A 17720-nucleotide genomic window follows, 5' to 3' on the forward strand; every position below is an offset into this window, starting at 1 on the left:
GAGCGCTACGAAGAAGGTTGAGTAGATTAGGATTATTTACATTAGAAAGACAGAGACGGGACCTGATTGAGGTCTACAAAATCATGAGAGATATAGACAGGGTGAGTAGCAAGAAGCTTTTTCCCAGAGCAAGGGGTCATGAGTTCAAGGTGAGAGGGGAAAAGTTTAAGGGAGATATGCGTGGAAAGTTCTTTACACAGAGGGTGGTGGGTGTCTGGGAACATGTTACCAGCGGAGGTGGTAGAGGCGGGAACAATAGCATCATTTAAGATGTATCTAGACAGATACATGAATGGGCAGGGAGCAAAGGGATACAGATCCTTCGAAAATAGGCAACAGGTTTAGGTAGAGGGTCTGGATCGGCACAGTCTTGGAGAGTCAAAACAATTTTCTTTGTTCTTTGTTCTTTCTCTCTTGCATTTCATCTGCCACTTCTTTGCTCACTCTCCTAGCCTGTCCAAGTCTTTTTGTATCCTCCCTCCTTCCTCAACCCGCCCCTCAACCCATCTTTGTGGCTCCGTAACAAGTTACCGAAGCAATTTTTGTTTTATTCAGCAAGGTCTAACCATTCAGGTTTAGGTTGATAAGTTGCGATTGACTTATGCAGCACATAAGTGTCAGGCAATGAGCAAGAGGAATCTAACCATTGCCTTGTGACATTCAATGGCATTACAGTTGTTGAATTCCATCCCCTCACTTCTGAACAGCCTGGGGAAGTACCACTCGAGAGGACTGAAAGTAATCTATTTGTGAAATTTCAAGTAATGTGCAAAAGAAGGACAGACAATTTTAAAAAAATTTACTTCCTCACATGGTGAATAGTTAAGAGTATAAAATGCACCGCCTGGAACAGTGGTGGGGGAAGGTTCAATTAAGGCATTCAAGTGGGCACTGGATAATTATTTGGATCGAAATTGTGTGCAAGAGGATGGGGAAAAGGCAGGAGACTGGTATTAGGCACAGATGAGCCAGTGCGGGCACAATGAACTGAACTGTCTCTTTGGGCACTATAACAACTGTGATTCTGTAAAGAATACACCAAGAGCCAGAATGACCAGGAAGGGTCTGAGATGTGAGGAAAGGTCACTCAACCCAAAATGTTAACTCTGATTTCTCTCCACAGATGTTGCCAGGCCTGCTGAGCCTATCCAGGAATTTCTGGTTACGTTTCTGATTTCAGGCATCTGCAGTTCTTTCGGCCTACATATTTAAAAGTGCCTGAAGTCTGACATCTAAGTCTAAATTCAATTATAACTATAGACTTTTTCCTCGGATGAAGGTGGCTATTACAAGGGGGCATAGTTTTACAGTGAGTGGAGGTAGATATAGGGAAGACGTCAGAATAGGTTCTTTACTCAGAGAGTGATAGGGGCGTGGATTGTGTTGCCGGAGAGGGTCGTGGAGTTGGCTTCATTAGGGGCATTTAAGCGGCTATTAGATAGGCATATGGATAATAGTATAAGGTAGAGGTGGAGGTTATAAAGGCCTTCAGATTATGGTATAAATTCGGCACAACATCGTGGGCCGAAGGGCCTGTACTGTTCTACGTTCTATGTCTATGTTCTACAATTTTATCTATCACAAATTTCTCAAATGTCTCAGATTTTCCTCACTGGAAGTTATCTACGTGCACTAAGAAAATGTCTTTAGTTTTTCTCTGCAGTTACACAAAAACATGAGTGGATTTGCTCTTGGCTGAATACAACCAGCTTTTAATACAACACATCTAACTTGGGAAAACCACACCCTGGATGCATTGTTTAGTCCATAGACACCAATGTTGGGTCTCCATAATTTACCTTCTTTATCGCCAGTTTCTTTTGGAGGCTTGAAAAGTCTCTTTAAAAGTGCTCCCCTTTCAAAAATATTCCTTTGACATGAACGAATTTACATTGATGTGACTGCATTGCTAAGAATGGTTGGAAAATCCTTAAGGCTACTTTTCCGACTGTCAGAAAAGACTACTTGCATTTCCTGGTCACACAGTTGTTTTTCAAATCCTGAGCTGAAAGTCTGACTTTAGCTTTAGAAATGCTAACCAGAAATACTTCCTGCACATACATTGACCCACAGGATAATGCTGAATGATCTTATCTGGCACCTTCATGTATACATCAAACACTTTCTAACTAACAAGTTCTTTTAGATTTGCCATTACCAATTCACTACCTAACTCAATAGTCACTAGAGATTTTCTTATTTTAAGGACTCCTACATCTTGTAGCGTTTTTCATCTGTTCTTTGGTCTTGTTAGGCTACAGCCCCTACTAAGCCTTAGTCCCTATCCAGACTTGACTTGTCCCTCCTGTTAACCTGACTTTCTTTCACCAGTTTAGATCATTTTCCTGGGCTACTTAGGTTCACTGTTTGAATTTATCCATAAATCTTTGGAGAATGTCCAAATATTCTTCACCGTTCAATTTGCAACAGTTCTTGCTTATGGTGGACAGTGAAAGTACTTGGACTATTCCTTGTTTTCTCTTTGATAAGGATCAAAGGTCTTGTGATGAAAGGTTTTGCTTCACAGAATAGTGCCAGGAAATCAAACCGGACACCTTACATCTGGTTACAGTCATCGTACTTCAACATTCATCAATGTAGCTTTCTGGGCCCAACCATCTTCAGTGGTTTCATCAATGACTTTTCCTCCATCATAAGGTCAGAAGTAGGGATGTTCGCTGATGATTGCACAATGTTCAGCACCATTCATGACTCCTCAGATACTGAGGCAGTCCATGTTCAAAAGCAACAAGATCTGGACAATATCCAGGCTGAAATGTGGCTACTAACACTCACAACACACAAGCGCAAAACAATGACCTTCTCCAATGAGAGTAACTCTTATCACCGTCCCTTGACAGTCTATGGTGATACCATCATTGGCTCCCCCGCTATCAATTGGTTACCATTGAGCAGAAACTGAACTGGACTAGCCATATTAATACTGCAGCCACAAATACTGATCAGAGGCTGGGAATCCTGCAGCAAGTAACTCACTTGCCAACTCCCAAGACCTTTCCACCAACTATAAGATACAAGAAGAAATTTGGTGCAATAGTCCCCACTTGCCCAGATGAGTTAGCTCCAACAATGCTCAAGAGACTTGACACCATCCAGGACAAGGCTGCTTGTTCGGCTTCTACGGTCACTCCCTTCAGCAAAGATGCTCAGCAGCGACAGCGTACTGGCTACATGATGCACTGCAGAAATTTACCAATGCCTAAAACAGCACCTTCCAAATACATGACTACTTCCATTCAGAAGGACTTGGATGGCAGATACATTGCAACACCACTATTTGCAAATTCCCCTCCAAGCTACTCACCATCCTAACTTGGAAAATATCATTATTTAGAACATAGAACATAGAACAGTACAGCACAGAACAGGCCCTTCAGCCCACAATGTTGTGCCGACCATTGATCCTCATGTGTGCACCCTCAAATTTCTGTGACCATATACATGTCCAGCAGTCTCTTAAATGACCCCAATGACCTTGCTTCCACTATTTCTTTAATATCACTGGGTGAACATCCTGAAATTCCCTCCATAAGGGCACTGATGGTCTACTTACATCAAATGGACTGTGGCAGCTCAAGAAAGCAGCTCACCAGCACCTGCTAGTCAGCAACACCACATTCCATTAATGAATAAAAGAAAAACTCCATCTTCTCAAGGAGAATTCAGGAAAGGCAAAAATGATAACCTTTGTTAGCAACTCCAAAAACACATAAAAGAATTTTTAAAAAGTGCGATCCAGGTAGAACACACTGAGGCATTGGTATTTTCAAATGTTTTATATGATTAAGCTAACCTGGCATCATAATCTTTGACAATGCTGAACAACAAATCTGTTCAGGAATTTTATTTTCTTCAGATCTTACCGGGAGGTTGTAGATGTGATTCTGTCACCATGCCCAGAGTTGGGAGCTTGAGGGTCAAAGTGGGGAGATTGCGTTGAACCCAGATTTTTGACTGATGACTGGAAGCCTGGCGTCATAAACTCGTTTCCTTTGCTTATTGCTCCACTTGCCAGGTTCATGTTGGATAGCTGTGAGAGAAATTAAAGCAACAATTATGGGGGGGCAATGTCACTTATTCTGTCAGTGTCCTCACCTGTCATGTGCATCCATGCGCAAAGCCTATATTTTGACTGAATGTTAAAAGAAACTGCATACAATAAAAAAAGAGACAAAATAAGTATCTCTATGAGAGAAAATGGATGTAATGCTCAGCAGAAAAATGTTTAGAGCGAAGAGCAGGAGAAGCTCCTTTTATTCACCCAGAGAATTGGGAGGATACAAAATTCACCAACAGAATCAAGAACTGAAACAGGGATCATGCTAACAGTTTTTTTTTATCAAATTGCTGAGTCAAATTGCCAAGGATACAAGCTCTTTATGGCATAGATTACTTGATCAAGAATAGTTAATTCATCTCACAGTCTTGAAATTTGGCTTGCCTAATGAAATCATGCTGAGACTCATTCACTCAGAAGTCCAGGTTTATAAACCATTTAATGTATAGATACAGAAAAATATTTGAAACATTTACTAGAATTCTGGCCTTACATCATATACAGAACTTAATACAAACAGATGAAGTCTCTCCCAGTTTTACAAAGCCCTGGGTCTCCGAGATCTTGAGTTACTATGAACAAGAATACTAGTCAGTACAGTCACTATGATTTTGTGTCCATTGATCTTTATCTGGTCTCCTCCCAATGTGGGAACAGCTCTCTACATTTATTCCTTTGGACACTTCTTTATTTTTTATTATTTGTTCATGGGAGGTGGGTGGCACAGCTGTTTCTTGACCAAAACCTATCTCCTTGGAGAAGGGGCTGGTGGTAAAACCACAATAACATCACTTCTCGGCCTTCTCTTTTTGAGACAACACAGACCCAGGTAGTTGAACCAATTGAAGGAGAAGGAATAAAATTATAAGCCTTATCCAATTGGGGTCAAGAGTCCCCACATAACAGCCTGCAGGACAGGCCTGTGCAATTGTGCTTGTTCCGTCATCCATGTGCAAAGATGCACAGCTGAGACATTTAGTAGAAGAACACATATGCCGCCCAAATTCTTACAGAAGAAAGAGGTGGGTAGGTGAGGGTGAGGGATACGACGAGAATATAGGAGAAGATAAAGTGGAGGGACATGAGGAGACAGTGGAAAGATGAGTTTGAGGGCTATGAGGAGAAGGTGGGAAGATGAAGCTCAGGGATATGAGAAGGTGGGAGAATGATGGGATACAAGGAGAAAGATAGATGAAAATAATTGAACTAATTGTTTTCAAAGATCTTTGTCTGCTTCTGTTCCTAAAACATTTTTTTATTTCAAGAAGGTTATTTTTTTCCTTTCAGCATGTCTGGACTCCAGCACAGTTGTAATCTTTAATTGCATCACCATGCAAAGACGCTTACTACTACACATTAAAAGATTTTTAAAAAATCAGGGGTTGGTTGTATAAAAACCCTTGTTACAATGAAAAACCGCTTGCCTCATTAAAGCTGCTCTTTGCTCAATTCATAAATGGGCTCAGCCCACCAAGATCTGAACAGTGTCTTCTGAATCAATGTGAATCAAGCATTAATATCTCTTGAGGTTCTGAATTCCCTTTTTTCAACAAGAGGTCCTTCTGCAAGGTATCAGTTGATCGCAAATTAACCACTTTTTCTGGCAGTCAGTTCAGGTTTCAAGTGTTAGGATGTGGGTTTTGTGCCCACAGCTATCGGGATGGTAATCTCCCAATATTAAATATGTGGCTGTGGGAAGGTGCCAAGCAAAGTTTAGGTAGTATTGCACAAGGAGGAAGGAAAACGGAGAGGAGCCAACAGGCCCATTCCTGGCGCCTTCTGGTAAAGTTTACAGAGTCCTCTCATCAAAGGAAACGGGATGCTGCGACAGGAAAAGGAAGGGGAAAACATAACAAACATTATTACTATCACGACATAAGCATCAAGCCCGTGTTAAAACAGGAGAATGAATATAATTTCTCACAAGAATTTCACAGGCATCAGATACGCTGACGTGCAGAAGTGCAGTAACATCATTACATGGGTTTTGTGCATATCAATGTCTCAGTTGTAGCAATGAAAGGAAAGAAGTATTTAGTCTGTTTTCGCTAAAATTAATTTGGATGGAATAGAGTCATACAGCATGGAAACAGACCCTTCAGTCCAACTCATCCATGCTGACCAAGTATCCCAAACTAAATTGGTCCTATTTGCCTGGATTCAGCCCATATCCCTCTAAATCACACCTATCCATGTACCTGTCCAAATGTTAATTAAATGTTGTTATTGTACCAGCCTCAATCACATTCACCAACAGCCCATTCCATATACAGTGCACAGTCTGCATGAAGAAGTTGTCCCTCAGGTCCTTCTTAAATCTTTCCCCTCTCACGTTAAACCTATGCCCTCCAGTTTTCAATTCCCCATCCCTGGGAAAAAGACTGCATGCATTCATCCTATCTATGTCCCTCATGAATTTATGCACCTCAATAAAGTCACCCCTCATTCTCCTCCATTCCAAGGAATAAAATCCTATCCTGGCCAACATCCCCCTATAACTCAGGCCTACTAGTCATCGCAACATTCCCGTAAATCGTCTTTGCAACCTTCCAGTTTAACTATGTCTTTCCTAAAAAAGGGTGACCAAAACTCTACACAATACTCCAAGCGGAGTAACTATACCTATACTCAATGCTTCAACCAACAAAAGTAAGCATGCTAAATGCCTTTTTCCCCACCCTGTCCACCTGTGATGCCACTTTTAACGAACCATGTCGGTCACTCTGTTCCACCACACTCCTCAGGGCCTTACCATTACTGGGTAGGAGATGGCCTAGTGGTATTATCACGAGACAATTAATCCAGAAATCCCATTAATGCTCTGGGGGCCATAAGACCACAAGACATAGGAGTGGAAGTAAGGCCGTTCGGACCATCAAGTCCACTCCGCCATTTAAATCATGGCTGATGGGCATTTCAACTCCACTTCCCTGCACTCTCCCCGTAGCCCTTGATTCCTTCTGAGATCAAGAATTTGTCAATCTCTGCCTTGAAGGCATCCAACGTCCCGGCCTCCACTGCACTCTGTGGCAATGAATTCCACAAGTCCACCACTCTCTGACTGAAGAAATGTCTTCTCATTTCCATTTTAAATTTACCCCCTCTAATTTTAAGGCTGTGCCCACGGGTCCTTGTCTCCCCGCCTAACGGAAACAACTTCCTAGCGTTCACCCCTTCTAAGCCATACATTATCTTGTAAGTTTCTATTAGATCTCCCCTCAATCTCCTAAACTCTAATGAATACAATCACAGATCCTTAGCCGTTCATCATACGTTAAACCTAGCATTCCAGGGATCATCCATGTGAATCTCCAATGGACACGCTCCATGGCTAGCATGTCCTTCCTGAGGTTTGGGGCCCAAAACTGGACACAGTATTCTAAATGGGGCCTAACTAGAGCTTTATAAAGTCTCAGAAGCACATCACTGCTTTTATATTCCAACCCTCTTGAGACCTGGGTTTGAATCCCAACACGGCAGATGGTGGAATCAAATTCAATAAATGGAAAAAAGTCTGAAATTAAGAATTGACTGATCACCATGAAATAAATGCTGATGTTGGAAAAATCCATCTGGTTCACTAACCCCATTCAGGGAAGAAAATCTGCCTTCCTCACCTGATCTGGCCTATACGTGATACCAGGCCACAGCATGTGGTTGACTCTCAATTGCTCTCTGAAATGGCCCAGCAAGCCACTCAGTTGCACCAATTTATACTCAGTTCTACTGGGGAGGCAATGCCTAGTTGTATTATCGCTGGACTGCTAATCCAGAGACCCAGGTAGTGTTCTGGGGACCCGGGTTCAAATCCCGCCAGGGCAGACGGTGGAATTTGAATCAAATAAATATCTGGAATTAAGGGTCTAATGATAACCATTAATCCATTGTTGATTGTTGAGAGAAAAAAAACCATCTGGTTCACTAATGTTGTTTAGGGAAGGAAACTGCCATCTTTACCTGGTCTGGCCTACATGTGACTTCAGAACTACAACAATATGGTTGACTCTGAACTGTCCTCTGGGCAATTAGGGATGGGCAATAAATGCTGCCTAGCCAGTGACACACTTATTCCGTGAATGAATAAAAAAATTCGCTACGATGTCTCAAAGAAACGAAACTGGATGGATCACCTGGCATTGACCTGGGCACCGGAAAAGACAATGGCAGAAACAACCCTGTCGACCCTGCAAAGTCCTCCTCACTTACATCTGTGGGTTCGTGCCAACATTGGGAGAGCTGTCTCACAGACTAGTCAAGCAACAGCCTGGCACAGTCATACTCACAGAATCATACCTTACAGACAATGTCCCAGACATCACCATCACTGCCCCTGGATATGTCCTGCCCCACCGGCAGGACAGAACCAGCAGAGGGGGTGGCACAGTGGGATACAGTCAGGAGGGAGTTCCTCCAGGAGTCCTCAACATTGACTCCAGATTGCATGAAGTCTCATGGCTTCAGGTTAAACATGGGTAAGGAAACCTCTTGTTGATTACCAGATACCATTGTCCCTCAGCTGATGAATCAGTCTCTCCTTCATGTTGAACAACACTTAGAGTAAGCACTGAGCATGGTGAGGGCACAAAATGTACTCTGGGTGGGGGATTCCAATGTCCACCACCAAGAGTGGCTCAGCAGCAGTACTACTGATTGAGCTGGTCAGGACCTATCGGACAGAGCTGCGAGACTGGGTCTGCAGCAGATGGTGACGGAACCAACAAGAGGGAAAAATATACTTGATCTCATCCTTACCAATCTGTCAGCTGCAGTCGCATCTGTCCATGACAGTATCAGTAGGAGTGACCATCGCACAGTCCTTGTGGAGACAAAGTCCTGCCTCCACATTGAAAACAACCTCCATCGTGTTGTGTGGCTCGATCATCGTGCTAAATGGGGCAGACTTTGTACAGATCTAGCAACACAAGACTGGGCATCCATGAGGCACTGAGGGCCATCAACAGCAGCAGAATTGTACTCCAGCATAATCTGTAACCTCATGGACCAGCATATTCCCCACTCAACCATTACCATCAAGCCAGGGGATCAACCCTGGTTCAATAGAGAGTGCAGGAGGGTATGTCAGGTGCAGCACCAGGCATACCTGAAGATGACGAATCATCCTGATGAAGCCAACAAACAGGATGACTTGCACGCCAAACAGCGAAAGCAGCAAATGATAGACTGAGCTAAGTGATCCCATAGCCAACGGATCAGATCTAAGCTCTGCAGCCCTGCACATTCAGCCATGAATGGTGGTGGACAATTAAACAACTCCATCGAGGAGGAGACTCCACAAATATTCCCCATGCTCAATGATGGAGAAGCTCAGCGCTTCAGTGCAAAAGATAACAGCCAGAAGTGCCAAGTAGATGATCCATCTTGGCCTCCTCCAGTGGTCCCCAGCATCTCAGATATCAGTCTTCAGCCAATTTAATTCTCTCTATGTGATATCAAGAAACGGTTGGAGATACTGGATACTGCAAAGGCTACAGGCCCTGTCAACTTTCCAGCAACAGCACTGAAGACTTGTGCTCCAGAACCTGCTGCTCCCCGAGCCAAGTGTTCCAGTACAGTTACAACATTGGTATATCTGACAGTGTGGAAAATTGCCCAAGTATGTCCTGTACACAAAAAGCAGGTCAAATCCAACCCGGCCAATTGCCGTCCCATCAGTCTCCTTTCAACCATCAGTAAAGTGATGGAAGGTGTCATTAACAGTGCTATTAAGCAGCACCTGCTCAGAAACAACCTGTTCAGTGACACCCAGTTTGGGTTCCACTCAGTTCCAGACCTTATTGCAGTCTTGGTTCAAAAATGGACAAAAGAGACGATTTCCAGAGGTGAGGTAATAGTCAAAGCCTCAAGGCTGCATTCGACCAAGTGCGGCATGAAGGAATCCTGGCAAAATTGGTATTCAGGGGGTATCAAGGGGCAAACTCTCTGATTGTTGGAGTCAGACCTGACATATAGGAAGATGGTCGTGGTTGTTGGTGAATCATCTCAGCACCAGGACCTCTCTGCAGGAGTTCCTCAGGGTAGTGTCCTAGGTCCAAACATCTTCAGCTGCTTCATCAATGCCCTTCCCTCCATCATAAGTTCAGAAGTGGGGATGTTCGCCGATGATTGCACAATATTCAGGACCATTCGTGACTCCTCTGATACTGAAGCAGTCCATGTTCAAAAGAAACAGGTTCTGGAAAATATCCAGGCTTGGGATGGCAAGTGGCAAATGACATTTGTGCCACACAAATGCCAGGCCCTGACCATAGAACACAGAACATAGAATGTAGAACAACACAGCGCATAACAGGCCCTCGATGTTGCGCCAACCTGTGAACTAATCTAAGCCCATCCCCCTACAGTATCCAATCTTTATCCATATGCTTATCCAAGGACTGTTTAAATGCCCCTAATGTGGCTGAGTTAACTACATTGGCAGGCAGGGCGTTCCATGCCCTTACCACTCTCTGAGTAAAGAACCTGCCTCTGATATCTGTCTTAAATCTATCACCCCTCAATTTGTAGCTATGCCCCCTTGTACAAGCTGAAGCCATCATCCTCGGAAAAAGACTCTCACTGTCCACTCTATCTAATCCTCTGATCATCTTGTATATCTCTATTAAATCCCCTCTTAACCTTCTTCTCTCCAATGGGAACAGATCCAAGTCCCGCAACCTTTCCTCATAAGACCTTCACTCCAGACCAGGCAACATCCTGGTAAATCTCCTCTGCACCTTTTCCAATGCTTCCACATCCTCCCTGTAATGGGGCGACCAGAACTGCACGCAATATTCCAAATGAGGCCGCACTAGCGTTTTGTACAGTTGCAGCATGATATCACGGCTCGGGAACTCAATCCCTCTACCAATAAAACCTAACACACCGTAAGCCTTCTTAACAGCACTGTCAACCCTGGGTGGCAACTTTCAGGGATCTATGTACATGGACACAATAATCTCTCTGCACACCCACACTACCAAGAATCTTTCCATTGACCCAGTATTCTGCCTTCCTATTATTCTTCCCAAAGTGAATCACCTCACATTTATCCGTATTAAACTCCATTTGACACCTCTCAGACCAATTATGCAGTTTATCCAAGTCTCCCTGCAATCTGCAACATTCTTCCACACTGTCCACCACTCCACCGACTTTAGTGTCATCTGCAAACTTACTAATCCATCCACCTGTGCCTGCGTCCAAGTCATTTATAAAGATGAAAAACAGCAATGGTCCCAAAACAGATCCTTGAGGCACACCACTAGTAACCGGACTCCAGGCTGAATATTTTCCATCAACCACCACTCGTTGCCTTCTTACAGAAAGCCAGTTTCTTTTTCCAAACTGCTAAATCTCCCTCAATCCCAAACCTCCGCATTTTTTCCAATAGTCTACCATGTGGAACCTTATCAAAGGCTTTACTGAAGTCCATGTACACCACGTCAACTGCCCTACCCTCATCCATATGCTTGGTCACAAAACTCAATGAGGTTTGTGAGACATGACCTGCCCTCGATGAATCCATGTTGACTATCTCCAATCAAACCGTTGCTTGCTAAATGATTATAAATCCTATCTCTTATAATCCTTTCCAAAACTTTTCCTACAACAGACATAAGGCTCACTGGTCTATAATTACCTGGGTCATCTCTGTTTATCACCAATAAGAAACAATCTGACCACCGTCCCTTGACATTCAATAGTGTTACCATCACTGAATCCCCCACTGTAACATCCTGGGAGTTACCATTAACCATGAAGTCAATTGGACTTGCCACATAAACACAGGGGCTACAAGAGCAGGCCAGAAGCAAGAAATACTGTGGTGAGTAACTCACACCCTGACTCCTCAAAAGCCTCCTCCATCATCTGCAAGGCACAAGTCAGGAGTGTGATGGAATACTTCCCACATGCCTGGATGAGTGCAGCCCCCAACAACACTCAAGAAGCTTAACACCAACCAGGTCAAAGAAGCCTTCTTGATTGATACTGCATCCACAAACATTCACTCCCTCCCCCTCTGCTGCTTAGTAGCAGCAGTATGTACTACCTACAAGATGCACTGCAGAAACACACCAAAGATCCTAATAGAGCACCTTTCAAACCCACGACCAATTCCATCTGGAAGGACGAGGGAATACCACTCCCTGCAAGCTCCCCTCCAAGTCATTCACCATCCCAACTTGGAAATATATTGCTGTTCCTTCACTGTCAATGAGTCAAAATACTAGAATTCCCTCCCACATGGCATTGTGGGTCAACCTACTGCAGGAGGGCTGCAGCGGTTCAAGAAGGCAGCTCACCACCACCTTGTCTAGAGCAACTTGGGGTGGGCAAGAAATGCTGGCCAGCCAACAACACCCATGTCCCACAAATGAATAGATAACAAAATCCATTTCCTGTACAAGTCCTACCTTGGCGTGACTTTCCAAAGTGCAACACTTCACACTTATATGTGTTGAATTGCATTTGCCAATCCTCAGTCCACTTCCCCATCCGATCAAGATCTCTCTGTAATTTTTGATAACCTTGCTCTCTATCAATGATACCTCCTATTTTGTATCATCCTCAAAGAGACTAATCATGCCTTGTACATTCACATGCAGATCATTTATGTAAGTAACAAACAACAAAGGTCCCAGCATCGACCCCTGTGGCAGACCACTAGTCACAGGCCTCCCATCCAAGAAACAACCTTTAACCATCAGCCTCTGCTTTCTACCACTGAGCCAATTTTGAATGCAATTAACTCGCTTTTCCCAGATTCTATGCAACCTAACTTTCATGACCAGCCTGCCATGCGGGGCCTTGTCAAAGGCCTTATTAAAGTCCATAAAGACAACATCCACTGCCCTAGCCTCATCCATCCTCTTGTTAATGCTTTGAAAAACGCTACCAGATTTGTCAGACATGACTTCCCGTACACAAATCCATGCTGACTATCCCTAATCAGGCAGTGACTATCTAAATAGAACATAGAACATAGAACATAGAACAGTACAGCACAGAACAGGCCCTTCAGCCCACAATGTTGTGCCGACCATTGATCCTCATGTATGCACCCTCAAATTTCTGTGACCATATACATGTCCAGCAGTCTCTTAAATGACCCCAATGACCTTGCTTCCACAACTGCTGCTGGCAACGCATTCCATGCTCTCACAACTCTCTGCGTAAAGAACCTGCCTCTGACATCCCCTCTATACTTTCCACCAACCAGCTTAAAACTATGACCCCTCGTGCTAGCCATTTCTGCCCTGGGAAATAGTCTCTGGCTATCAACTCTATCTATGCCTCTCATTATCTTGCATACCTCAATTAGGTCCCCTCTCCTCCTCCTTTTCACCAATGAAAAGAGACCGAGCTCAGTCAACCTCTCTTCATAAGATAAGCCCTCCAGTCCAGGCAGCATCCTGGTAAACCTCCTCTGAACCCTCTCCAAGTCATCCACATCTTTCCTATAATCGGGCGACCAGAACTGGACGCAGTATTCCAAGTGCGGTCTAACCAAAGTTTTATAGAGCTGCAACAAGATCTCACGACTCTTAAACTCAATCCCCCTGTTAATGAAAGCCAAAACACCATATGCTTTCTTAACAACCCTGTCCACTTGGGTGGCCATTTTAAGGGATCTATGTATCTGCACACCAAGATCCCTCTGTTCCTCCACGCTGCCAAGAATCCTATCCTTAATCCTGTACTCAGCTTTCAAATTCGACCTTCCAAAATGCATCACCTCGCATTTATCCAGGTTGAACTCCATCTGCCACCTCTCAGCCCATCTCTGCATCCTGTCAATGTCCCGCTGCAGCCTACAACAGCCCTCTACACTGTCAACGACACCTCCGACCTTTGTGTCGTCTGCAAACTTGCTGACCCATCCTTCAATTCCCTCGTCCAAGTCATTAATAAAAATTACAAACAGTAGAGGCCCAAGGACAGAGCCCTGTGGAACTCCACTCACCACTGACTTCCAGGCAGAATATTTTCCTTCTACTACCACTCGCTGTCTTCTGTTGGCCAGCCAATTCTGTATCCAAGCAGCTAAGTTCCCCTGTATCCCATTCCTCCTGACCTTCTGAATGAGCCTACAATGGGGAACCTTATCAAATGCCTTACTGAAGTCCATATACACCACATCCACAGCTCGACCCTCATCAACCTTTCTAGTCACATCCTCAAAAAACTCGATAAGGTTTGTAAGGCATGACCTACCCCTCACAAAGCCGTGTTGAAATATTGGTTGATTCTGTCCCTCCATATCCTCTCCAGTTCTTTGTCTACCACTGATGTCAGGCTCAGCAGCCTGTAGTTCCCTGGCTTGGCTTTGCTGGTGACATCCTGGTAAATCTCCTCTGAACCCTCTCCAGCTCAATAATATGCTTCCTGTAACGAGGTGGCCAGAACTGGATACAGTAAAAGAGGTCTCACCAATGCCATGTGCTCAAAAGACTAAGCAATGAAGGCAAGTATGCCAAATGTTTTTTTAATCATCCTGTCTACATGTGACTTAAACTTCAAACAATTATGTATCTGAACCCCTTACATCGCTCCATGTAGTCTTTCAAATTTGCTCTATCCTGCATGTTTCTGCACTAATATGGAGGCGGAGGTGGACAGCAGATCAGACAGCATTAGTGGAGCAGGAAAGTTGATGCTTTGAATTGGGACCCTTCATCAGTGTTCAGAGGGGGGAAGGGAGCACAGAAATAAATAGAGTGAGAGGGTTGGGGCTGGAGGAAGTAGTTGGGATAGTGATAGGTGGATGTAGGTGGAGGGCTGTAGAGATTGGTCAATGGGAAAGGTGCTAGAGGCTAATTTCTGAAATGTGTTCTTGGGATTTTTTTTAATCTAGCATGTTCTTACTCTAATTAGCAAGATGACATTGCAGCTGGGGAATGGAGGAGGCCAAGTGGATCACTTCTATAAGGAGAATGCTTGGGTAACAGCGATCATTGTAGCATAAAACTCAACTGTAACATCATTAAAAGGCATTGTAATATCATTAAAAGGCATTGTAACACAAAGTCCAATTTAAGTTGGAAGAAGGCTGACTTCAATAGGATGAGATAAGATCCATCCAGGGTAAAATGTAGCCAATGACAGAAAAAAAGGGAATGGGACAATGGGCAATCTTTTTGATGACCTCAAGTGTATCGGCATTAATGGAATGCTGTCTGACATTCACAACTCCTCATGTTCAAATACAACAAGATCTGGAAAATATCCAGACTTGGGCTGACAAGTGGCAAGTGACATTCACACCACCACACAAATGCGAGGTTATGACCATCACCGCTCCTTGGCATTCAACGGCATTACCATCACTGAATACCCCGCTGTCATTTAAATTTTTGGATAAGGATTTAAATTCTTGGATCACTGGGGTATGTTTTGGGGTAAGGATAAATTGTACAAGAGGGACGGTTTGCATCTTAATAGGTGGGGGACCAGCATTCTGGCAGGAGGGTTTGCCACTGCAGCTTAAACTAAGTAATGGGGGGGAGGGGCCAAACTGGAAATTTAAGAATCAAGTTAAAGGGAAAGTGAGAATAAGAGAAGTTAAGAAGGACAACAGAATCTACAGAGCAGAAAACTCAAGAAGGGATCGTACAGTATGGCCAAGTGAAATAGGGATTGATAGGAAGGGTGAGGGGAGAAACAAATTAAAAATATTATATATGAATGCACGAAGCATAAGAAATAAGGTGGATGAGCTTGAGGCTCAGTTGGAAGTTGGCAAGTACGATGTTGTGGGGATAACTGAGACGTGGCTTCAAGTGGACAGGGCCTGGGAAATGAATATTCAAGGCTATACGTGCTATCGAAAGGACAGGCTGGTGGGCAGAGGGGGTGGGGTGGACCTGTTGGTGAGGAATGATATTCAGTCCCTTGCGAGGGGGGACATAGAGTCAGGAGATGTAGAGTCAGTATGGATAGAGCTGAGAAATTCTAAGGGTAGAAAGGCCCTAATGGGAGTTATCTACAGACCCCCAAACAGTAGTCAGGAGGTAGGGTGCAGGTTGAATCAAGAGTTGAAATTGGCCTGTCACAAAGTTATCACTACAGTTGTTATGGGAGATTTCAACATGCAGGTAGACTGGGAGAATCAGGATGGTACTGGACCCCAAGAAAGGGAGTTTGTGGAGTGCCTCCAAGATGGATTCTTAGAACAGCTTGTACTGGAGCCTACCAGGGAGGAGGCAATTCTGGATCTGGTGTTGTGCAACGAACTGGATTTGAACAGGGACCTCAAAGTAAAGGAGCCATTAGGAGGTAGTGACCATAATATGATAAGTTTTAATCTGCAGTTTGAGAGGGAGAAGGGAGAATCGGAAGTGTCAGCATTGCAGTTGAATAAAGGGAACTATGGAGCTATGAGGGAGGAGCTGGCCAAAGTTCAGTGGTACAGTACCCTAGCAGGGATGGCAGTGGAACAACAATGGCAGGTATTTCTGGATATAATGTAGAAGGTTCAGGATCAGTTCATACCAAAGAGGAAGAAAGATCCCAAGGGGAGGCAGGGGCGGCCGTGGCTGATGAGGGAAGTTAAGGACTGTATAAAAATAAAAGAGAAGTATAACATAGCAAAGATGAGTGGGAAGCTGGAGGACTGGGAAGCTTTTAAAGAGCAACAGCGGATAACTAAAAAGGCAATGCACAGAGAAAAGATGAGCTATGAAGGAAAACTGGCCAAAAATATAAATGAGGATAGTAAAAGCTTTTTTAGGTGTGTGAAAAGAAAAAAAATGGTTACGACTAAAATTGGGCCCTTGAAGTCAGAAACGGGTGAATTTATTACGGGGAACAAGGAAATGGCAGATGAGTTGAATAGGTACTTTGGATCTGTCTTCACTAGGGAAGACACAAGCAATCTCCCAGATGCAGTAGTGGCTGAAGGACCTAGGGTAATGGACGAACTGAAGGGTATTTATATTAGGCAGGAAATTGTGTTGGATAGACTGTTAGGTCTGAAGACCGATAAGTCCCCGGGACCTGATGGTCTGCATCTCAGGGCACTTAAGGAGGTGGCTCTAGAAATTGTGGATGCATTGGTCACCATTTTTCAAGGTTCTATAGATTCAGGATCAGTTCCTGCGGATTGGAGGGTGGCAAATGTTGCCCCACTTATCAAGAAAGGAGGGAGAGAGAAAACAGAAAATTATAGACCGGTTAGCCTGATGTCAGTGGTGGGAAAGATGCTGGAGTCAATTATAAAAGATGAAATTACAGCTCATTTGGATAGCAGTAACAGAATAGGTCAGTCAGCATGGATTTACGAAGGGGAAATCGTGCTTGACTAATCCGGAATTTTTTGAGGATGTATCAATGAAGATAGATAAGGGAGAGCCAGTGGATGTAGTGTACCTGGACTTTCAGAAAGCCTTTAATAAAGTCCCGCATAGAAGATTGGTGAACAAAATTAGGGCACATGGTATTGGGGACAAAATACTGAGTTGGATTGAAAATTGGCTGGCTGACAAGAAGCAAAGAGTAGTGATAAACGGGTCCCTTTCGGAATGGCAGGCAGTTACCAGTGGGGTACCACAAGGTTCGGTGCTGGGACCTCAGCTGTTTACGATATATATTAATGATACAGACGAAGGCATTAGAAGTAATATTAGCAAATTTGCTGATGACA

General features: G+C 43.9%; 1 protein-coding gene across 2 annotated transcripts in view; it reads right to left on the reverse strand.

The window, feature by feature from the left end:
- Nucleotides 1–17720, reverse strand: part of ttll5 (tubulin tyrosine ligase-like family, member 5) — a 419059-nt gene that overhangs the window by 162097 nt on the left and 239242 nt on the right. For both annotated transcript variants that reach the window (XM_059648892.1, XM_059648891.1), the window contains one exon: nucleotides 3885–4051. In XM_059648892.1, the coding sequence (XP_059504875.1) occupies nucleotides 3885–4051 (167 nt within the window). The remainder of the gene's footprint in view (nucleotides 1–3884; nucleotides 4052–17720) is intronic.

The sequence above is a fragment of the Stegostoma tigrinum genome, chromosome 10 (genome assembly GCF_030684315.1).
Source record: "Stegostoma tigrinum isolate sSteTig4 chromosome 10, sSteTig4.hap1, whole genome shotgun sequence".
Lineage (NCBI taxonomy): Eukaryota > Metazoa > Chordata > Chondrichthyes > Orectolobiformes > Stegostomatidae > Stegostoma > Stegostoma tigrinum.